Genomic DNA, 25,276 nt, shown 5'->3' on the forward strand with positions numbered 1-25,276 from the left:
CACTTAGGTGAAAACAGGCTTCGGGGTGAAGGGGTTAAATAATGGCATTAAACAAATAGTGATTAAGGATGAAAATTAATTTGGAATTCGGACCACCCCTCTAAAAAGTTGTCACATGTTCAGAAATGAGTGCATGTACACTATGTTCCAAATTATTATGCAAATGACATTTTTCTCGGATTTTCCTAAATGGTCAGTGCAAATGACAGTCAGTCTAATAAAAGTCATCACCCGTTAGAGTATACATCGAATTTTATTGAAGAAACCTCCCAATGATAACAGTATAATCTCCAAAATGAATAAAAACTCAAAATGCACTGTTCCAAATTATTAGGCACAGTAGTATTTCTAAACATTTGATTTGTTTTAAAGAACTGAAAATGCTCATTTGTGGAATTTGCAGCATTAGGAGGTCACATTCACTGAACAAAAAAGCTATTTAACTCCAAAACATCCTAACAGGCCAAGTTACATGTTAACATAGGAGCCCTTCATTGATATCACCTTCACAATTCTTGCATCCATTGAACTTGTGAGTTTATGGAGTTTTTCTGCTTGTATTTCTTTGCATGAAGTCAGAATAGCCTCCCAGAGCTGCTGTTTTGATGTGAACTGCCTCCCACCCTCATAGATCTTTTGTTTGATGATACTCTAAAGGTTCTCTATAGGGTTGAGGTCAGGGGAAGATGGTGGCCACACCATGAGTTTATCTCCTTTTATGCCCATGGCAGCCAATTACTCAGAGGTATTCATTGTCATGCATGAAGATGGTTTTGTTCCTGAAGGCACGTTTCTGCTTCTTAGACCATGGAAGAAAGTTGTCAGTCAGAAACTCTATTTACTTTGCTGAGGTCATTTTCACACCTTCAGGAACCTTAAAGGGCCCTACTAGCTGGTTCCCCATGATTCCAGCCCAAAACATGACTCCTCCACCTCCTGGCTGATGTCGCAGCCTTGTTGGGACATGGTGGCCATCCACCAACCATCCACTACTCCATCCATCTGGACCGTCCAGGGTTGCTCGACACTCATCAGTAAACAAGACTGTTTGAAAATTAGTCTTCATGTATGTCTGAGCCCACTGCAACCGTTTCTGCTTGTGAACCCTGTTTAGGAGTGGCCGAATAGTAGGTTTATGCACCACAGCAAGCCTTTGAAGGATCCTACACCTTGAGGTTCGAGGGACTCCAGATGCACCAGCAGCTTCAAATAACTGTTTGCTGCTTTGTAATGGTATTTTGGCAGCTGCTCTCATAATCCAATAAATTTGCCTGGCAGAAAACTTCCTCATTATGCCTTTATTTGCATGAACTCTGTCTGTGCTCTCTTTCAGTCACAAATCTCATCAGAGTATGATGATCACTCTTAAGTTTTCGTGAAATATCTAATTTTTTCATACCTTGTCCAAGGCATTGCACTATTTAACGCTTTTCAGCAGCAGAGAGATCCTTTTTATTTCCCATATTGCTTGAAACCTGTGACCTGCATAATAATGTGGAACATCATTTTTGAGTAGTTTTCCTTTAATTAGAATCACCTGGAAAACTAATTATCACATGTGTTTAAGATTGATTTCAGTGATTCATTGAGCCCTGAGACACAATACCATCCTTGAGTTTATTTGAAAAACAAAACAATTAAATCTTTAGAACACTTAAATCCAATTTGCATAATAATTTGGAACACAGTGTAAAAGCAAGCCACTTTGTAATTACCTCTTATTAAAAATCCTATCTGTTCTCAAGAACGGAGGATTTTTTTTATTTTATAGTGTACAGCTCATTGCCTAGGTAACAGACCACCCTGCAGGCTGAGAATGGCCGGTCACCTGGGTCAAGAGCATGCAGAGTGTGCAGGCTCAAAGCCTCCTTGTGCCACTCTAGAGCATGCTGGGTTGTTGAATCCAGATTCCTTCCCCATGTACTTCTCAGAGCCATAGATTTTCGTTAGCCATCCCCAGCAAAAATGCCTGGGAGCGACGCAGTTACAATTTGAGAACAACTCTTAAAACACTTACTGCAAATCCCTGAAAAATGACTGATCGTATCCTACATAGTCTAGAACTTGGTATTGTGCTATACCTCTGTTATTCCTCCTGGAAACGTATGGCTAAGTAATAGATGCATCTTAATATCCCCTTGTCAGTGGGGTGTCTCCAGCAATAGGAGCTCAATCCTAATGAGAAAAGGAATAGTACAACACAATTGTCAATTTACTCACACATTTCTGGTGTAATATTTGTTATGATCTGGTGGCCTAGGAGCAGCATGAGACGTACTCTGGAGAAGGTGGAACCTGTACTGACCGCAGACCCTGAACTTAACACCGCAACTAGAAGTAGCCGTGGAATGTACCTATCACTCCCTAGACATCTCGACACAGCCGGAGGACTAATTACCCCTAGAGATAGAAAAGGGAAAACTATCTTGCCTCAGAGAAAATCCCCAAAGGATAGACAGCCCCCCACAAATATTGACTGTGAGAGGAGAGGGAAATAACATACGCAGACTGAAATCAGAATTTAGCAAAGGAGGCCACTTCTAGCTAAATAGAAAGGATAGGACAGAGTACTATGCGGTCAGTATTAAAACACTAGAAAATATCCACCACAGAAAATACAAAATCTACACATCTAACTAAAAACATGGAGGGTATATCTGCATCTCCAGAGATACCAGCTTGGATGAACAAATCCTTATACAGACCAAGCTGGACAAGACAAAACATAGAAAATAACTTAAACGATCAGGCCCACAGCATGTGGACTGCAAAAAACAAAGCCAGAACTTATCTTTGTTGAAATGAACAGCAAGCAAGAGAGACCAGGCAGGGAAGTGAATCCTCCAGGAAACAATGGACAACTGGCACTCACTAAAGGGTCAAGCAAGACTAAATAGCCCAGTCAGAATTGCAATAAGTGGACACACCTGATGAATGCTGCGATCCAAAGACAGCAGCGCTACCACTTATAACCACCGGAGGGAGCCCAAGAGCAGAATTCACAACAAATATTACAGAGACATAGTTGTGGAGACATAGTCGTGATTAACTGATCACTGCAGGTGCCAGGTCTCCTGAGTTGCCCGCCAGGGCTCCTGAGTCACCCGCCAGGGCCTGGGGTACTCACCACCAGGTCCGGTCGCAGTTAAAGGGGTGGTCATGGTGGCTGTGACCCGGTCCGTGCCCTAGGCACTCAAGTAAAGGGGAATGGTCTTTAAAGGGGTTGTGGAAATAATGAAAGTTCGTGATGCCATATGTGGTTCTCGGTCAGAGGTGACCGACGCTGCTTAAAGGGGTCCTCTGGGGGCGATGGTGCTGCAGCAAAGATGGTGTCGCTTCCCACAGGTGAAGCGGTGTCCCCAAGGCTTCCTGGTGTGTTTGGCAGGGATGGTGAATGCTGGCAAATAAATTAATGATACAGGGTTGCAGTCTTTACCTGGTTTACTGGTGTTAAGCAGCCTCAGTCCAGGGTACCGGCAACAGGTAAAGATGGAGTCCAGGCAGCCTGAAGACAAGTGGAAATCCATTTGACAGGTCAGTTTGGGAGCCTTCCATTATGCGCTGGTCTGTGGTCCCTTGCTGCCTGTAGTTGTCTAACAAGGTCCTCTTTTCCCCTGTCCAGGGACAGTACCTGCACGGTAGGCAACTTGAGCTGTCTCTCTGGGGTCTCTGTCCATGGTGACTCCGGGCTCCGATTGCTGCTGTACCTCAGGCACTATGCGGGCAAGTCCCTTCCAGCCTCCTGCCCTCCGGTTCTGCTGTGGGACCTGTAGTTCCTCGCGACCTCGGGCTCCCGATGCCCGGTTTCTGTGCTCAGCTTAGAGAGGCCCAGTAGCAGTCCTCCTCTAGCTCCTAAGTCCTTCTGTGCTCCCTCACTGTCTGCCACCAACTGTCAACTGTCTGCTTGTCTGCACCAGACTAACTGACTCCTCCTCCAGACCAGGATGTATATAGGGAAGTTCCCCTTAAACCGGGTTTAGAGCTCCCCCTTCTGGCCTGGAGTCAGAAAATGTTGCATGTAAGATTACCTGCCAAAGGGATCCCTCCTTTCTCCAGGCATGGCATTACCCTCCCCGAGAGGAAGGCAATACCACTGTGGTACCTGAACTCCTGGGGTGCCACACTCCCAGGAACTTCTGATTTTCCCTGGGGAAAGATGCAGTCAATACATCATTTTCATATTTAGCATTACACGGCCGTTTTCAGATGGATGCTATGTATACAAGGGTGGTTATGTCTGCTCACTATTCTGGCTTTTATGCCACGTGCACATGTTCAATAATTGGTCAGTTTTTTACCTCAGTATTTGTAAGCCAAAACCAGGAGTGGGTGATAAATATAGAAGTGGTGACATGTTTTTATTACACTTTTCCTCTCCTGTTCCCCTCCTGATTCTGGCTTACAAATCCATATTATCTCTGTAATTGTCCCTTTTCCCAATTTCTCATACCCCTTAAAAAGTATATTTCCCTTTCCCCCTATTAACCCTTTTCTTTTACTCCTTTAATTATTGTTTTCTGAATTATATTAAAAATTCAATAAAAAATTATTGAAATATTAACCAAATACTGAACATGTGAACATGACCTTAGAAGGGGTCCCAAGCAGATGAGGGACCACTCATTTATTAAAACAAAAAAAAAACATAATGGTTACATCTGCGGTCACATACCTAACTACCCATTTCCCAATCAAATCCGTGTGACTGTTACCATCCAAGAGAAACCGACCGACTTTTTTTTCGGGGGTCATCCTAGTTGCATACGTTTTTTTTCCCACTGAAGCAGGTAGACTGCCTAAACTTTTTCTTATCCATTGACTCTTAACAATGGATGAAACGTTGAAGTACAAGTCTGTCTTCAGTATGTCATCAGTGTCACACAGTTCCCCAGAGAATTCTTGGCAGAGTCTGATTAGCAAAACGAATGAGAATAGGACCTGCTCGGAGTCTCATGGGCCAGACACATGGATCCGACGTGTGTATGGATCAATGAAACTCTTATTGTGCTGTTGGGGAAAAAAACAGACAGCACTAGATCATGTCAATCGAATATGTGAATGGAGCCTTAGAGAGTAGCATGTGATCATTGTGTTCCAACAATGCTTCTGCTGTCTACTGAGTGTCTCTATTCAGGTCTCTATGAAGAGCATCCAGTCATTAACTGTGCAGTCTTAGGCTGGGGTTGTCCAGGAGTCGGACTATTTAATTCAGGGGCGGACACTGACAGCTTGGGGCCCCTGTGCAAGAAAAGCTACATATACATATCTATAAATACTCTCTCACTCACATGCATGCATACAGTTAGGTCCATATATATTTGGACAGAGACAACATTTTTCTTATTTTGGTTATAGACATTACCACAATGAATTTTAAACAAAACAATTCAGATGCAGTTGAAGTTCAGACTTTCAGCTTTCATTTGAGGGTATCCACATTAAAATTGGATGAAGGGTTTAGGAGTTTCAGCTCCTTAACATGTGCCATCCTGTTTTTAAAGGGACCAAAAGTAATTGGACAATTGACTCCAAGGCTATTTCATGGACAGGTGTGGGTAATCCCTTCGTTATGTCATTCTCAATTAAGCAGATAAAAGGTCTGGAGTTGATTTGAAGTGTGGTGCTTGCATTTGGAAGGTTTTGCTGTGAAGTAAACATGCGGTCAAAGGAGCTCTCCATGCAGGTGAAACAAGCCATCCTTAAGCTGCGAAAACAGAAAAAAACAAGCCGAGAAATTGCTACAATATTAGGAGTGGCAAAATCTACAGTTTGGTACATCCTGAGAAAGAAAGAAAGCACTGGTGAACTCATCAATGCAAAAAGACCTGGGCGCCCACGGAAGACAACAGTGATGGATGATCGCAGAATAACCTCCATGGTGAAGAGAAACCCCTTCACTACAGCCAACCAAGTGAACAACACTCTCCAGGAGGTAGGCGTATCAATATCCAAATCTACCATAAAGAGAAGACTGCATGAAAGTAAATACAGAGGGTTCACTGCACGGTGCAAGCCACTCATAAGCATCAAGAATAAAAAGGCTAGACTGGACTTTGCTGAAAACATCTAAAAAAGCCAGCACAGTTCTGGAAGAACATTTTTTGGACAGATGAAACCAAGATCAACCTCTACCAGAATGGTGGAAAGAGAAAAGTATGGCGAAGGCTTGGTACAGCTCATGATCCAAAGCATATCACATCATCTGTAAAACACGGCGGAGGCAGTGTGATGGCTTGGGCATGCATGGCTGCCAGTGGCACTGGGTCACTAGTGTTTATTGATGATGTGACACAGGACAGAAGCAGCCGAATGAATTCTGAGGTATTCAGAGCCATACTGTGTGCTCAGATCCAGCCAAATGCAGCAAAACTGATTGGTCGTCGTTTCATACTACAGATGGACAATGACCCAAAACATGAAGCCAAAAGCAACCCAGGAGTTTATTAAAGCAAAGAAGTGGAATATTCCTGAATGGCCAAGTCAGTCATCTGATCTCAGCCCAATTGAGCATGCATTTCACTTGTTAAAAACTAAACTTCAGACAGAAAGGCCCACAAACAAACAGCAACTGAAAACCACTGCAGTGAAGGCCTGGCAGAGCATCAAAAAGGAGGAAACACAGAGTCTGGTGATGTCCATGAGTTCAAGACTTCAGGCAGTCATTGCCAACAAAGGGTTTTCAACCAAGCACTAAAAATAAACATTTTATTTAAAATTATTGAATCTGTCCAATTACTTTTGGTCCCTTTAAAAACAGGGTGGCACATGTTAAGAAGCTGAAACTTCTAAACCCTTCATCCAATTTTAATGTGGATACCCTTAAATGAAAGCTGAAAGTCTGAACTTCAACTGCATCTGAATTGTTTTGTTTAAAATTCATTGTGGTAATGTCTATAACCAAAATTAGAATAATGTTGTCTCTGTCCAAATATATATGGACCTAACTGTATATATTCCAAAGTCTCCTTTTTATATATATTGCCATCCCTTATTACACAGTGCCCTTTCTTGTTATGTACAGCACCGTCCCTTACATATCGGATTATATAGAGCCCTGTCTTTATTACATACCGTCCTGTCTTGTTAGATATATAATGCAATGATGGCTGATGGAGCATGGGAAAGCTTCTTTTCTAATGGAGGAGCTGATGGACTGGTTGTCTGGTCACTGACTGCTCCATCAGCAGTCATTTTATATATAACAAGAGAGAGGACTATGTAATGAAAAAGAGGGCTCTGTGATTAACAAAAATAACAAGAATACACTATGTAAGAGACAGTGCTGTACATAACAGCAGAGGAAGCTATATAATAAGGGACGGCACCATATATAACTAGAGAGGATGGTACGTAATCAGGGATGGTGCTATACATAATAAGTGAGTACACTATATACTAAGGGACTGTGCTATACATAATAAGTGAGTACACTATATTCTAAGGGACTCTTCTATACATAGTAAGGCTTCATTCCTGTATCCATGTACAGTGTCGGTGTGCTGTCTACTTTTACAGACACATTGAGCATGTCCTATTCTGATCCTCAAAATCGGATCAGAACAGAACATTCTCTGACCCTCACAGATCTCATTTTCAGATCCGTGATTTTCATGTATCTATGAATGGGCCTATACAACTCTAAGAGCACGTGTTAGCAACTATCTGCCTGTTAGTATTTAGGCCCATTGTAAAAAAAATAAAATAGTCCTGGACAATCCATTTAATGTCTACGGGAATCCTTGAGACACAGATGAAAATTGGAAGACAGACTTTGTTCATCAAAACTGAATCCTAATTTCATCTTTTTTATAGGGGTGGTCCAAAAATAAATTTGAATTTAATCTTAAATGTCTATTTAATTTAATCATCTAATCATTTATCTAATAAACCTTATTTGTAATTTGCCTACTGTTCTCTCTCTACTTCATCATCCATCTTTTTACTTCTGTTCTGATGAGGTTTTCATTTGCCAATCGAAAGTGCATGCTGGGATTTTCAAATGGGATGAAATCAGGGTATCAGGCTGCCATCCCCACCCTGAAACAAAGCATCACCAATCACGTCCTGTCTACCTGCTTTAGTGAGAAAAAAAAGGTATGAGAAAAAAAAAGGAAGCAACAGGGACGACACCCGATAAAAAAAAATAAAAAATGGGTCCATTTCTCTGAGATGGTAACACTCACATGGGCACTCAGAAGTTGGAATGTGCCCTCACGGTACATTCCCATGTCATTAAAATGCAACAGATTTTCTGTCGAGCATTGATTGCAGAAAATCTACTGCATTTACAGTGACTTAAATATTATACATTTCATACACCTGTATGGAGAGAGGCTAGTTACGCGGCTGACCAGTGGGTGTGGCCAACTAGGGGGCGTGGCCTCGCTCCATACAGGTGTATAGACGGCTCTGTGACTCAATCATACAATCCTGTCCCGGCTCAGGAACTGGTGAATCCTTACAGTGTACAGTGCGTGCGCTGGGGGGATTCATAAGTTTGCTGAAAAAGAGAATGGACAGCACCTCCAAAAATCATACATTGATCTAATGCCGCTCGGCAAAAATATATATAACTGACATGAGGTTCTTAGTTTAACATTCTAATCAGACTGTATAAAGCCCACTGCCACGTCACGGCAAACCTCGTAGTGGGTCCTACTGTCCTAACGGAGCTGAGCCGCTCCACCAGCACAAAACCACCACAATGGCCGCCACACAGTACCCACACCAAATAAAAAGAGCACTGAAACTCACCTTCCTCAAGCTCTTCAGTGAGAGCAGAAATGGGCTAGACCCCTTTTTTTGCAGTCTCCCGCTCATTAAAATCATTTATGCCAATGTGTTGCTCAATACAGTATAATGGGTCCCATATAATGCTCTATACAGTATAATGGGCCCCATATATGGCTTGATATAGTATATAAAGCCCCATATAGTGCTCCATACATTATAATGGCCCCATATAATGTTCCATACAGTATAATGGGACCCAAATACTGCTTCATATAGTATATTATGGCCCCATATAGTGCTCCATACATAATAATGGCCCTCATATAATGATCCATGAAGTATAATCAGCCCCATATAATGCTCCATACAGTATAATGGGCCCAATATATTGCTCCATATAGTATATAATAGCCCCATGCAATGCTCCATACAGTATAATGGGCCCCATATAATGCTCCATACAGTATAATGGGCCCATTGTAATGCTGCATACAGTATAACGGCCCCATATATTGTTCCATATAGAATAATGGCCCCATATAGTGCTCCACACAGTATAATGCCCCATATATTGCTCCATACAGTATAATGGGCCCCATGTATTGCTCCATATAGTATATAATGGCCACATATAGTGCTCCATACAGTATATCATGGCTCCATATATTGTTCCATACAGTATAATGGCTCCATATATCGCTACACACATACAAAAAAATAAAATACTCACTCTCCTCGTTCCCCACTGCTGCCTGTCGCCTCAGCATCTTCTGACTCTCCGCACTGCTCGGCAGAGGGCGGGCTGTAGTGATGCAATCGCGCCCTCTACCCTGAGACATCACAGAGAGTCACAAGATGCTGAAGAGACTGGAGCAGCTGGGAACGGGGAGAGGTATTTGAAAGGGGGTCCGATGCCAGCGCTCAAGGTCCCCATAGCGTGCCAGTGTCCCAGAAGGAGAGTAGGCCCCAGCAGTGGCCAAAGTGCGCCACGTGGTGATGCCAGCCCTGCCTTTAAGGATTATCATAAGACTCAGCAATATAACAGCATTAGGAATTGCTATTTAAGCAATATCATATTATTTGCTTCTCTTTAATTCATTCAAACATTTAAATTTTGTGGACCAGTCAAGTTCCCAAATTGCAGACGTGACTAGCTCTGTGCCAGTGTCTCCATAGCAGACGGGTGCATGAGCTGCCTGCCATTTAGGGTAGGTTCCCATGAGAATACAAAAGAAATTCAAGTTTCATCCAGAAAACTAGGCTGACTTTTCTCTCACTTGTTATGAGTGGGCAGTTTGTTTTTATTTTACAGGATCAGTTATTAAAGGGAGTTCTATTGACAAATATAGGGTTAATCTGCAGGTTTATAGCAATGGGAAGGTACTCGCCACATTGAAAGTGCGTCATCCAGGAGAAAATCACCTTTATTCCACCTGGGCGCCGCCGGCTTTCAGTGACCCTCGGCCCACAGTGTGTGGCGGCTGTAAAGACCTGCACTGAGGACATTTTTGTCATACAGCACGCTTGGTCCATGTGGAAGCTCGCTGATGTGCGTAAGCGCGGCGGCTGATATTGGATCAGTGTGCAATCTGCTGACTGAACATACAGCAGTCTGAACACGGCTTTACACTGCACCGTGCGGTATAAGATCACAAGTTTTGAATGAGGTTGTACAGAAATCCAACCGGATTGGATGCCGAATATAGGGTCGCAATCACTACCCCCAATGTGGCCATGTCACAAGTTTCAGGCAATTTGTGGCTTGCACTTTTGTGTAATCTCCATCTCTCTTCTTAGTTTCCTTGGCAGATTCCCCCCTGGTTATTTAGTAACAAATATCCTTATTCCTCCTCCCCTCTACACCCCCAAATCTGTCCCCAATGCCTCCCTAGTCAGTGCATCTCCTCTCCATCCCCCATCAATTCTTTTCTCACACAACCAAACCTCTCTCCTTTCACATCCTACCCACTCTGCTGTAGCCCCCTCGTGCAGTCTGCACATGCGCGCTTCAGTTCCCCTTTCATTCACTCGCACAGAGAGGAGCTGCAGCAGAAGAGGCAGGACCCAGAATCCAGCTGATCTCCCCGGACTGCGACTCCTCAGCGCTGGACTGCAGGGGACTGGGCATCTATGAAGAGCCTGGCATTGTAACTGGCATCTATCACACACGCTCCCTGGGCTATACAAGCTGGCAGACACAGAGCATTGTTCACACAGTGCAGAAACCAGCAGCCAACTCCTGAGCAATCCTCCAGTCCCCTCCTGCTGGGAGCCCCTTCCCCATCAGCACCATGCCTGATCTCATCAGTGTCAGTGAGTTTATCATGGAGACCCTGGAGGACCACAGCTCGCCCACCACCTCTTCCTTCACCACTAGGATGAGCAGCTGCAGGAACTCAGTGAGCAGCCTGGAGGAGGTAAGTGGCCCCACTGGAGCCCTGCATGCTGGGGGTACTGGGATTGTGCCTGACATTCAGCAAACTTCTACACTGGTGTGTATAGGGTTACATATTCTGGATGAGAAGGGGATTTAAGATAAGGCGGCGTTCACACTCGCTGTTCTTGCCGCAATCGAGAGATTTTGGAAAATTGCAATTGTACATGTGAACACAGCCTAATAACACTGAGAACACAGCCTAATAACACTGAGAACACAGCCTAATAACACTGAGAACAGGGGAAAGCCGCCTGATTATCTGTACAGTGTTGGTAAACATTACTAGGACTGTCTCATGGCTGACAGTAATGCGATTTGGCATGTGTTCCTAGTAATGAAATCAGTTTTCTTAAAGGGGCACTCTTCTCACAAGTGTGCCCTCATAGCTACACTTAATTTGGGCTCAGGAATATTGCAGGGTGGCAACTGATCTATAGAGGGGCTATGCTCTATGCAGATTCCTAGGCGGATCTTGACGACGGCTGTTAGTAGCTGCACACCTGAAGCTATTGGGATGAACGCTACTGACCCCACTTCATGGCTGGGTTCACACACTGTCCTATATACAAAAGTTTTAAAGGGATCCGTCACTCCTGTCATGCTGTTGAAACCACGAGCAGTGTAATTGTTGTACAATTGCACCCATGTATATTTTTCTCACATGTTCCAGCGAAAATATACCTGTCTTTTCTCAGATCTGCTGGTGGTGATTCACAGGTCTCGTTATGGGAGACACCTGTCAATCACTGGGTGCAGCTATGCTGGGACCATAGCCGCTGGAATAGCTGGACTTGTCTCCGTCTATGCTCCCTGGCTGGAACTTTAAAGTACTGTATATATTTTCTATATATAAATATATATATGCTCTGGTTTTATGCAGCATGACCCAAGTGATAGATTCAGTTTCATCAAATCAGTGATGTAGTAAGGGTTTTTGGGCAAATGATATTGATGACCGATACTACTGACTGAAAGGATAGATCGCCCCTTCCAATCAGCTGTTATCAGATGCGGAGGCGGCCGGATGAACAGAGCTGTACTGCAAAGCCATGTGTAGCAGCCTCCGCTGTGTACTGCAGAACAGCTCCTTTTCTCGAGACTAGGAACCTAGCAGCCGCTACCCATTAAATCAATGGGATCTTAGCTGCGGAACCCCGCCAATCGCTTATTTGATCGCCTTTCCTAATTAGAGTAGGTCAGAAATACCTGGAGAACTTCTCTAAAAGGTGCATGCCTCTTAATAGAGTTGGTGCATCTCTGGTAATCCGTGTGCCACAAGCTGAAATCTACACCTATTGTTAAATTCTTCTATAATTGCTCTAATTTATGCGAATATCTGGTGGGAATTATTGTAAGCCCTGCCCCCTTCTGCTAAACTCATTTTTTAGAAAAGTGGCGGACTTGTTGCAAGTAGTGTTGAGCGAACGTGCTTGGATAGGGTGCTATCCGAGCACACTCGGGTGCTAACAGAGGGTTTTCCACATGCTCCAATAATATGTTCAGATCCCTGTGGTTGCATATCTCGCGGCTGTTCGACAGCAGCAACACATACAGAGATTACTAATCCCTGTATATAGTGCGGCTGTCGAACAGCCGCCGTGACTCCAACATAGTATTCGAGCAGGCCGAAGATAGTCTTTTAGCACCCGAGTATGCTCGAATAACACCTTACCCGAGCATGTTCGCTCATCACTAGTGGCAAGGTGTCACATATTTTGCGCATATGTTATTGCCTATAGGTTTCTGCTTAGGACATGAAAATAGTTGTAGAAACGCAATGAATTTAAAGCATTCTTCCTACGGTTTTTATTCACAATTGGTACTGGTATTTTACTTTATGCCATTTACAAAAATGGTGCAGAAATAGTGTGTGTGAAGGAGGCCTAATACAGGTGTCATAGAGAGCATCTATGTCTTGACGGTTCTTCTTGCCTGAGTAGGACATAGCGGATGGAAGTGTCCAGTCTTTATGGACCGAAAGATAAGTCTCCCCAACTCAGGGTGACTTGATGAATGATGCGGCTAGTCACCAAACTGATCCCAAAGGAAACTATTGAATCAGTTTTGTCTTCAGTTTTTCTCCAGAAGTAAAGGGGAGAGACCAAAGGGCTGGGCATGTATGAATGGCAGGCCGGAATAACAAGGTGGTGAGTAACCCTCTGTGCCATCGGTGGGTCACAGTTTATGAAGCAAATAGAAGATCAAAAGTGACCAGTTTTTCCTCCTATCTTATTCTCGTTGCTAATCTGAACATTTATTTTCTGCCATTCAGTTCCAGAAATTTGGGCCTTTTATTAATGCAAATGATTGCATTCCTTAGGGCGCAATCAGACGGCCATAAAAATTTTAGCAAGATCAGACTGCAATGCATGGACTGGATACTAGCTCTCCCGACTCCTGGGCTACAGCCTCATATATTTTTATGCACCTGTCACGCTTTGGTTGGGAAAGCATTGCGGTCCGATCTCGGTCTGATTAATACGGCCGTGTGACTGTGCCCTCCCTAGGGGGCGGTGCTCATGGGGTAATTGTGCAGACACGCCCACAGAGAAGCTGGTCAGCCACGCCCCCTTGCAAAGACTTCTTAAACTGTTACAGGCTATCCATACATCCATTGACAGATGCAGTAGTGCATGTTGTGGGGCAGTTGCCGAACTTGTAGCTATTGGAAGAATGATTGTCCGCTGAACACCTATCATGCCCAGCTAGAGCCAAGGATGAAGGATATATTTTGGAATCTATTCCCTAGGCACCACTAGAGCTTCTCCCTCTCCTGGTGATTGGACCCTTAGGCCATTGGGAGCAGTATTCTCCCAACAAGAACAGAGTTTCCTGTTATTATCCTCTTTGGAGTAGCACAAAACCTGGAGTAAGAGGCTTTCACAATTCGAGATGAGCGAACCCAAACTTAATGTTCAGATTTCCGTGGGAAGTCCAGGAGGAGAGAGAGAGACTTTCTAGGTCCAAAGTTTGGGTCTACATAGATTTCAATAAGGTTCGGGTAAAGTTCTGGAGACCAAACTTTGAGCTAAAGTTCTGTCTGGTACCAGAACCTGAACTTCCACTGGTCTGCTCATCTCTATTCACAATACAAACTATACATTATTACGCTGATCTCTATGGCCTGAGCTGTATTTATATTGAAAATCCACATCAGAATGGCTGTTTGATCCTTGTAAAAAGATTATACTCGGTCCTTGCTGCCTAGCTTCTCAATGTCCCTCCTGCCTGCTGCTGTTCACCCAATTAAAGGGAACCTGTCACCACGTTTTTGGAAGATGGGATAAAAATAGCGTTAAATAGGGGCAGAGGTGGGCATTACATTAGTGTGTTTGTTATGCGTTTATTACCCACCTAAGTTGCCGAAATACCTTTGCAAAGTCTCCGTTTTCGCCTGTCAATCAGGCTGGTCTGGTCAAAAGGGCGTCTTGTCTTCCCCCAGATTTTGCGTAGTTTTCCGTTGGTGGCGTAGTGGTGTGCGCATGCCCAAGGTCCCGAATCCTCTGCCAGGGCATTTAAAAAAGCGCGCTGTTCGTGATTTCATTGGTGATCGGTGGGCGCGGCCATCTTCCTTTGGCCGCGCGTGCGCAGAAGCGGCGCTCTGCTGGCCGCGGCTTCAGGAAAATGGCTGCGGGATGCCGCGCGTGCGCAGATGGATATCGCGGCGGCCATTTTCCTGAAGCCGCGGCCAGCAGAGCGCCGCTTCTGCGCACGCGCGGCCAAAGGAAGATGGCCGCGCCCACCGATCACCAATGAAATCACGAACAGCGCGCTTTTTTAAATGCCCTGGCAGAGGATTCGGGACCTTGGGCATGCGCACACCACTACGCCACCAACGGAAAACTACGCAAAATCTGGGGGAAGACAACGCCCTTTTGACCAGACCAGCCTGATTGACAGGCGAAAACGGAGACTTTGCAAAGGTATTTTGGCAACTTAGGTGGGTAATAAACGCATAACAAACACACTAATGTAACGCCCACCTCTGCCCCTATTTAACGCTATTTTTATCCCATCTTCCAAAAACGTGGTGACAGGTTCCCTTTAAGCTTGTCACCCCCCCCCCCCCCAGGGCGTTTTTAAGTAAAAGAGCCACCTTCAGCAGCACTAAGGCTGCATTCCGTGAAGGCAGCTCTTATGTTTCTGTTCCCTAGTAACACTGAAATATTGACTTTTATAAATTGCGCCCCATACCATAGGCCGTCCATCATCCCCCTCTTGCGTCTGTGCGCTGCCTCCTGTGCTGCTGTTACTGTGTTGCTGTTACATGCCGGGCACCTGCCCCCTTCTCTCTCCTCCTCTTTCCTCCCTCGGTGAACACGAATTCCCTATAAAATAATTTTCTTTACAAATATCTAAAAAACACTTTCCCAGTGGTTTATGGCAAAAAATAGCCAAAAAATGTTTTGACCAAAGTCTAGCGCATGCCCTATGATAGGCCTTATCTATATCCTGCCTTACTGTAGAGGTTGGCAGCCTAAATGTACGATTTTTTGGTGCCTCCACTCAACGTAGGCTGCCCCTCACTGCCCTATCTCACCCTATGTTGAAAGGTGAGAAAACAATGATATAAAGAATTCGTGTTCACCATATTTTTAAAATTCTCGTTCATAAATTCAAAATCTGTCTTTCCTCCCTCGGCAGCATCTGATGAGCTGAGCTCCCCACACGCAGTTTACTGGCAGGTCAGCTCATCAGATGCTGCCGAGGGAGGAAAGAGGAGGAGGGAGATGGAGGCAGGCGCCGGGCATGTAACAGCAACACAGGAGGCAGCGCACAGACGCAAGAGGGGCATGATAGACGGCTGGGAGGCGGCTGAAACAGGGGGAGACACCATACCTCTGGGACTCAATACAGGTATGGGGCGCAATTTATAAAAGTCAATATTTCAGTGTTACTAGGGATCAGAAACATAAGAGCCACCTTCACAGAATGCAGCCTTAGTGCTGCTAAAGGTGGCTCTTTTACTTAAAAACGCCCTGGGGGGGGGGTGACAAGTTCCCTTTAAGTACAAATTGCATCAAGCAGTCAAACTTGGTGGGCAGAGACTTAAAGAAGTTGTCAACTACTTGGACGACTTTTTCTCATACCCCTCGCTTAGCCCCAATAAAATAATAAGGCCTATACTTCCTCCCGTGCCGACGCTGTTCCTAGTCCTCCCGGGGCTCCTGTGCTGTTGTTGCGAGACATAACACCGCAAATTAGTGCTGGCATCCCTAACCCTGCCTTCAGACAATCCGAACATGAAGAGGAAGCCTTCCTCTTCATGTTCGATTTGTCAGAAGACGGAGATAGTGACACCAGTGCTGAATGGGCATCGGCGTCAGGTGTCGCAACACCGCACAAGAAACCGAGTGTTGACATCGCGGGAACGGCACCGGCATGGGAGGTGCGTATAGGCTTTATTATTTTATTGGAGCCAAACATTTGACCTAGTAGTGGACAACCTCTTTAATAGACTTGGAGTCATGATCTCTCTCAGGTTATGTGTACACAACGTCTTTTTTAAGCAGATTCCCCCTGGAACCCACCTGAAAATAAAATAAAAATAAAAAAAAGTGCTGCAAAGAGTAAACATAATGCATAACAATGTGAAAACACTTACTGTGCATGTCTTACTTCTTTTAACTATTTCAGAGCAGTCGAAGAGGTAGCATGTTCACTCTTTGGGCAGCTTCTGCTTGGAAGCCGCTTGTTATTTAAAGTAAAAGAAAGATACCAGCGAATTAAACGGAAAAACGCCAATAAAGCTATTTCAGGAAAAACAATGGCGGCGTTTTCCTGAAGTGTCCTAGTCTTGGCAAACTCGGTAGGCGCACCTGTGTCTAAAAGACGCCCTTACTTTTTAGCTGCATGCATAAAATGTTCATTTCAATTTCAGGATTATACTGCCATTTTGATACAGATTTTCACAGGCTTTATACCATCATCAGGTCCATGAGATTAATTTATGAATGTTTCCATTGTTAAATGCAGTGAAAGATCCTCTTGGTTTTGTGTCCCTTATAGATAAAGTTCACAGAAGAATCCATTTGTGGCAATTGTTCTGCATCGTTATAATGTATGTTGCATTAATACTGTAAGCAATGACACCAGTGGTTCTAAACCTACATATAACCAGTTACTGTTTCACATTTAATACATTTGTCAGTTTGCATGGTGCAACACAATATTTTGAAATACTGAAAATACGTTATTTTCATATAGCAGAAAAGAGGAAATAGTTTTTTAGTATGAACAAGTGAATATACTAAACACTACTTTTTACATCTAGTATTATATTTTAGTATTGGCCAAACTGTGCGGTAAGTATTTCAGTCACTTTTTTAACTTCTCCCTCCCATTGCGAATTACGTTTATTAGAAAAATGAACAAACTTTCTGCTGTTACAATAAACCACTCCAACAAAAACAATGTAAATAGCTCAACACAACTAATCTAACAAGTGATTTCTGCAAATTCAGCACAAATTGCCACTTACACTGACTACTGAAGTGTCAGAATTATTCAACCCCTTCATGATAAGTGTATTTAGTACTTAGTAAAGCCCCTTTGGCTGCAAACATGATGCATAACCAGACACCAGTTTCTGGCAGTGTTCCCTTTTAACTCCTTCTTAATGGTCAATGGTCTCCAATTCACTAATATCCTTGGGTTGTAAAGAGTGGTCCAAAAAGTTAAAGGGAACGTGTCATGTCAAAAAACGCTGTTAACCTATAGATTTGGGGTCAATCTGCAGGCTAATAGCATTCTAAAGCTGCACACTGAAAGTCTGACTTAGATGATCAATCTGTAGGAAAATCAATCTTGTGCAAGTCTAGCTAGATCCACCAGGGTCTTCACCGTCGTTACCTTTGATATTATTAAGCCATTGGGATGCTGGTCTTTCACTTCGCCTTGTTCATTCTATGCTTCCGACCATGATGTCCTTCTTCAGTGACTGCTCTCTTCATATGATGTGTCCTAAGTAGGCAAGTTGTAGCTTGGCGATCCTTGCTTAGAGTGACATGTCTAGATTGATTTGTTCCAAAATTGATTTGTTTCTTCTAGTAGCATCCAAGCTATTGATAACATTCTTCTCTAACACCACATTTCAAGGACGTTGATTTTTCTTATTCTTCGGCTGCCGTCACACTAGCAGTATTTGGTCAGTATTTTACCTCAGTATTTGTAAGCCAAAACCAGGAGTGGGTGATAAATACAGAAGTGGTGCATATGTTTCTATTATACTTTTCCTCTAATTGTTCCACTCCTGGTTTTGGCTTACAAATACTGATGTAAAATACTGACCAAATACTGCTAGTGTGACGGCAGCCTTATTCTGTATTTTTCTTTAGAAAGTCCGGCTACCTGGAGGAAATGAACTTTATTCCTCCTGGCAGCCTTGGGCTTTGAGTCATAGAGGTGTAACTTCTGTTGCTGCTCATTATACAGTGAGCTGTACATGCTGGGGCGTCTGTAGTCATACCCCGGCATTGACTGACAGCTGGCTCTGCATGTACTGACAGGTGACCGAAGCTGCGCTTGCTTATTTTTTGGACATGACAGGTTCCCTTTAGGAGTATAGATCATTGCCTTGCACAAATAAGGAAAGTATTCAAAAAATATACAAAATTCTTTGTATGCTCCTAGAGAGTCATTGGAAAACATAGTTAGCAATTTCAAAGTCAAAGAGTAACTGAACCTTTATACGATTTTACATATTTGAGTGCCCTAATAATTACAAGCATATTGATGTAGTCCTGGGTCCAGAGATTCCCAGCGAATAGTGATGAGTGAATATACTCGTTACTTGAGATTTCCCGAGCACGCTCGGGGGTCCTCCGAGTATTTTTTAGTGCTTGGAGATTTAGTTTTAATCTCCTTAGCTGAATGATTTACATCTGATAGCCAGCATAAGTACATGTGGGGGTTGCCTGGTTGCTAGGGAATCCCCACATGTAATCAAGCTGGCTAATAGCTGTAAATCATTCAGCTGCGGCGATTAAAACTAAATCTCCGAGCACTAAAAAATACTCGGAGGATACCCGAGCATGCTCGAGAAATCTCAAGTAACGAGTATATTCGCTCATCACTACCAGCGATCACTATATTCCCCTCACGAGAGGTGTGCAGCTCAGCAGTAGGAGTGCACAGCTGCTGGTTGAGCGCACATAGTGTGACATGGAACCAATAGAAAGCATAGGCCTTATAGACAATTCATCTTATTGAATCCTTCTCCAGTCTGGCATTCTCCTGTTACTGATCTGCACATCTGTCGGGTGAGAGTTGCACGATCGATGGGGATCTCCATATCCACACTCGCATGATCTGCTGGTAATTACTCAAAGGTTTTTACTTTACTTTATTAAGCAACCCTGGCTACTGTCACGATTCTTCCACTCAGTTTGGTGAGTGGCAGCTTTGCAGTTCAATCTGGAGCAAGAGCATGCTGAGCTGTCAGTATTGTGAATGACAGCCCAGTCGCTCAATCAGGGCCAGGTGTGCTGAGTTTAATATAGGCGTCTCTGGTTCTGACTCATTCCTTGGCTTTTTAGCTGGCTGTCTACCTCTGATTACTGCCAGCTGTCACCTTGGCTCAGTGGTCCATGTCCTTCAGTGTTCTGTCTCTAATCTATTGCTGCCTGACCTTGCATATTGCTTCTGACCATCCTTTTGCCTAGCCCCTAGTCTTGATCCACTACTTTCTAGGAATTCTGACCTCAGACTGTGACCTGACTATGTCTTTGCCTTACCCCTTTGTTTATGATGAGCCCTCTTGGTATTTGACCCCAGAACTCTTCACTGCCCAGCCTCACGGCTTGTCCATGAGTAGTGACTAGCATCTCAGCTACACTACCTGAGTGTGGTTGAAAGGGGAAGATATCAGCCTTTGCCACCAGATTCCTAAAGGAGGCAAATGGTCAAAACCCCTTGACTGACTGCAAAAGACATATAGCAAGGCTTGGTTACAGTAGGCAGTGAGGTTTCAGCATGCGCAGTAGAAGTAAATTATTCATGAATTGATGAATTCATGTGCTGTTTGTATTCAAAATGGATAGCATAGTGAATGATGCAAGTCAATAATTTAGTTTAGGTCACATGAACAATTTTACATGAGGTCCGATGGTTCGTGTGAAAAAAAAAAAAAAAAGTCACCACGTGTCTCACGCTGATCTGTTCTTGGTTCGATAGTCGCTCAATGGGTGTGTTTAAACAGAATGGTTCTTTAAGGATCAAGTGAAATTATTGAGATTTGAAACTGTATTTGTCCTTGTATATATTTTTAAATTTTGATTTATAAAAACAGATTTCATATGGATGACTATACAGATGAAATATCGTTTTTAGTTATTGTTTTTTTGGGTGGAGGAATGAAAAACAATTGATCTAAACTTTGAGACTTTCACCATTTAGTATGTGCTTTAAGCAAAACCTAGCAATAATCTCCCCTACTGATCCGAAACTCCAATATTACAAAAACCATATAAATAAGCCACAGAAGTTTGCGAATTTTTTTTGATGCAGTGATGAAACAAAATTGGAACTTTTCGATCCTATGGGTCAACAGTTTGTGTGGAGGAGGAAGAACTAAACAAATGCTGAACAGAACACCTAGTGTTCCAGTGTTACCAGTGTACTTGCAATAGTCGATGAATAATTTTGAGTGAACTATATACAGCAATGTTCCCCAACTCCAGTCCCCAAGAGCCATCAGGATTTCCTTAGTATTGCACAGGTGATGGAATTATTGCCGGTGAAGGTGATGCAATTATCACTTGGGCAATACTAAGGAAATCCTGAAAACATGACCTATTGGTGGCTCTTGAGAACCAGAGTTGGGGCACAGATATACAGTATCAAATTTGTCAGTCTGGCGCCACCAGTGAGGCACCAGTCAGGTGGTGGTGAGGCGCAGCTGGGGAGACAGTTTTTTATAGAGGTGAGGTGACCGTATACTGCACAGTCCTTTCTATGATTGCTGCGTCGTTAAATTTAGCAACATAATGAATTCATTTTCTAATGTTATATTAAAGGGAACCTGTCACCTCAAATTGGTGGGATATTTAAATGAGTTTTTACCGGTCCAATGGGCAGCGTTTCATCTTCATTTCTCCACCCTTTTCCGTCCCTGTTGTCCGCAATATGTTAGTGAATTAGAGTACTTGTCCTCCATAGTTGGCGCGTGCATAATGCAATCTTCGGTCACGCATGCGCAATATGCTTTGCCCAACTGCGGGCAAAGCCGAAAAGCATTACTGCGCATGCGCCTGCGCACTATGTCCTGGAAGTATTTTGCTGTGTTGCGGGACATAGTGCGCATGCGCAGTAATGCTTTTCGGCTTTGCCCGCAGTTGGGCAAAGCATATTGCGCATGCGTGACCGAAGATTGCATTATGCACGGGCCAACTATGGAGGACAAGTACTCTAATTCACTAACATATTGCGGACCACAGGGACGGAGTGGAGAAATAAAGATGCAACGCCACCCATCGGACCGGTTAAAACTCGTTTAAATATCCCGCCAATTTGAGGTGACAGGTTCCCTTTAAGAGACTTCATGTTGGTGGTGCCTGATCGGGATCCAGTAGAAACTGTTCGAGAAGCCCTTGTCTTTCTAGGAGTAATGTAGTTAGAAATACATGTATTCAATGTTCACATCTACCTTAGAGCTTGCAGAGTGCAGTTGTATTTGTTTGTATGCTATATTTTAATATGTGGTATAGCTGTAGAGTCGTATGGATTGTACTATGCAGTGCACTTTTCTGTGTGCAAATAGCACATTATTTATTAAAATGGAGAACACCAATTAAGTGGGTTATTCAAATTTTTGATTCTTTAAACATTTGATTAGTTATTTTTTTTACTCCACCGACCTAGCATTAGTATCACTTCCCCTGCCACCATACACACGCACACACACACACAAGCACACCACACACACACAAGCACACCACACACACACAACAAACAAACACATCTTATTGTTTACAAGCAATCTGCATCTGACTGCTGCGGTGAATCGATGGCCACCACAGTCATGTTGTACTGCCGGCATCACCACTAGCTGTCGAGGCCAGGAGGTCAGCCTCACAGCACATGACCTCTTGTGAACCAAAACTGTGCTGGATTGTCTGTGGATTCAGGAGTTGAGTATTGTTATTTTGCTATGTTATTACATACAGTACCATTTGCAGTGTTTTTTTTTGTTTTGTTTTTTAAATGAAAGTTGGATACGTTTGGCAGAACTGTTGGGGTGTGTGCCCCCAATTAGTTTTTGACATGAAGTATTTTTAATAAGTCATAAACACATCATCTTACAGCTCCATCGAAGTAGTCGGGATGTATAGAGATCTCATACCCACTGTGCTTTCTTTTTTACTCAATGTAAACTGACCTGTGGTGCGAATTTTAAATCCACAACATGTCAATTTCTCTTGTGGGTACGCTGAGTTTTTGTGCTAATTTTCCCCTAGACTTGCATTAGATGTGAAAAATCTACAGGTAAAAAATGCCCATGCAGTGTAGTGTTTCCGCAGTGGAAGTGCATCAAAAATGTATAAAATCCGCACAAGACTGTATTAATAAAGTTTTGTCACAGCCAAATACCAGGAAGTGTGTAAAAAAAACAAAAACAAAAAAAAAACCGCACTCAAAAGCGCAATTAAAAACCCAAGTAACCTAATGTACTTAAAACAGCAGCGTTTTTTTTTTACATTTTTTTTATTGTATGGTTCTTTAAATGTAAGTCCCCAGTCTGATGCTCACTTTCAGGCGTTTTCATCTGTTTTCGCCGCCGCTCCTGTCGGTCTCCGGCGAAAAGTGACCTGCTGGCTGCTCCAGTGTCAGAGGTCACTAATCAGTGTAAGTCTAGGGGAGCCTCGTTCTGGCCTCGTTCTGGCTCTCATAGACTTGTGTTGAGAGCTTGTGACGCAGCCTCTGACCTCCGGTCAATCAGAAGCTACTGCCACAAGATGGCGTCGCAGGCCCGGAGCAGCACTGAAAAACAGGTAAGACTCCAGAGGCTGAGTACATGACTGGGTGCTGGGGGATTACATTTAAAGCGCCACTCCAGAGGTGAAAAAAAAACCAGTAAAAAGCTGGAGTGGTGCTTTCATGGGTGCAGAAAATCTGCAACATCAAAAGCTCATTGTGGGAACGTATACTCACCCTTTTATTCCTTACACCATCTCATGGTTGGTGTTACATGTACTGATGCTGGAGCATTACATATCGGCCACAATTGTATCCAAAGTGTCTCCCGAGAGTGTGTATGGGGAACAGTGGAAATGGCCCTGATATCCATAACAGCCCGTCCATTCCATGTCATCAACAGTTTACATTTCCTGACGTCTATATGTGGTATAGATAATTTATTTTCTCGCCTTTCTCCCTTTCTTTACCACTTTTCTTCAGTCCTGTAAAATAATGAATCGTGTTATTACTAATGGGCTCATAGTGTTAAGTACAGTACACACACGTCTGTATTTGGATCCTGACAATGACTCACTGAGGCCTTGTGGCAATGAACATGTAACGTTTCCAAATCTCAACTTTGCAAACCCACCACTGTGTTTTAATAGCTCCAGCATAAGGAACCTGCACCGTGAGGGGCTCCTTCACTGCAAAGTTTTGCACTTGCACTTTAAAAAACGTTGAGGCTGATTTAAGGCTTGTTCACATGCTATGTTTTTGCCAAGGAAAAACAGTACCGGGAAAGTGAATGAGATTTTTGAACTCTCCTGCACATGGTGCTTGTTTTTTCCTTGCAGATTGGAACCATCAAAGCGTTATTTTAAATCTGACAACCTAAGCTGGAAACAAAATGCTATAAATCGGTAAAAAGCAATTGTGCATGTGAATAACATTGGATGCTTAGAAAACATTGTTTTTGATCATAAAAAGCGTAAAAGCCATTCCACCAACATCAACGTGTACCCAATTGGGATGGTCCTAACCTCTAGTCTTAAAACCTTACCATGTGTCAAAAATGACCTTAATTTGAATTAGGGCCGAGGATCGACTGTCAACACCCAGCAATGGGAATATATAAACGTATACTGATAAGATTCTATCTAGATGGCTGGGGGAGGGGCTCTGTCTCTGGCTCCACCCTCCTGACTGCATAGAATCTCTTCAGTAGCAGCCGCCATTTCCTATCTCAGTAATGGGAACGTGTCTGGCAGAGAAAGAGGCAGATTTCTCTGATAAGATATATTATAAAGTTGCTTATTTTCATATCTACTATTAATTTATAAAATAAAAATTAAAAGAATGGTTACACTTTAAGGCCAGAATCACACAAGTGTAGACTCTGTCATACGAGAAAATCAGATCGATTATGTTAATGACACTCCAATCAAACTCTGATTCAAGTTTAGTCTGAGTGTCAGCTTAGTATGATACAATTCTCTTGCAAAAATTTCTCCATCATCTCTATTCTGTGAATCTGCGGAAATCTGACTGCACTTGGATGTCATCCAAGTGCAGTCTGATGATTTCCATTCACTCGTAGACTTCAATTAGTGCGTGCCCTACAATTTGCACTGCGCATTGCAGCATGCTGCAATTTTATTTATTTTTTTCTCATGCCGTTCGGTGTAGGAAAAAAATGCTGATGTGCACTGCCCGTTGGAATAACGTTTGCCCCGAGTGCTAACGGATAAAAGGTCGGATAGCTCTCGTGACTCATCTGATGTATGTGCACACGTGAGCAGGCCTAACTTCTTGATGGTTTTGTCCTGAAATGCATTGTACTGGTGCAAAGAGGCCAAATTCTGATTATTCCGGTAATGTCTGGATACTTCTAGACAGCTCCATGGAATATAAAATTTGCATCAAGTAATCATGATTGGTGATTATATAAAACCCAAGGGTCTATATATGCTATACTACAGATAATCTTCAAAGGGAACCTATCAGCTTGTTGTTACATGCGGAAGTAGTTGTATAGGTGCTTGTCTTCTAATGAAAGCCATATGTCTTTTTTGGTACCTATCCGTGTGCCAGTTGTGTGAAATCTAGGGTAGGAAACTATATGCAAATCAGGCTGGAAGTGACCAGGGGGCGTGTCAGTGCACTTGGAGGAAGCTATTCTAGTATCCTGACACGCCCACAGTGCACTTC

The 25,276-nt window shown here is 43.3% G+C and overlaps 1 protein-coding gene across 2 annotated transcripts in view; it reads left to right on the forward strand.

Moving 5' to 3' along the window:
* The first annotated feature begins 10,720 nt into the window (after window positions 1–10,720).
* LOC143765343 (arf-GAP with SH3 domain, ANK repeat and PH domain-containing protein 1-like) overlaps window positions 10,721–25,276 on the forward strand; it is a 243,345-nt gene continuing 228,789 nt past the window's right edge. The window contains exon 1 of one of the 2 annotated variants that reach the window (XM_077251906.1): window positions 10,721–11,150. In XM_077251906.1, the coding sequence (XP_077108021.1) occupies window positions 11,025–11,150 (126 nt within the window). In that variant the 5' untranslated portion in view covers window positions 10,721–11,024. The remainder of the gene's footprint in view (window positions 11,151–25,276) is intronic. The other variant, XM_077251905.1, reaches the window with a different exon arrangement.

Source organism: Ranitomeya variabilis, chromosome 4 (assembly GCF_051348905.1).
Source record: "Ranitomeya variabilis isolate aRanVar5 chromosome 4, aRanVar5.hap1, whole genome shotgun sequence".
Taxonomy (NCBI): Eukaryota; Metazoa; Chordata; class Amphibia; order Anura; family Dendrobatidae; genus Ranitomeya; species Ranitomeya variabilis.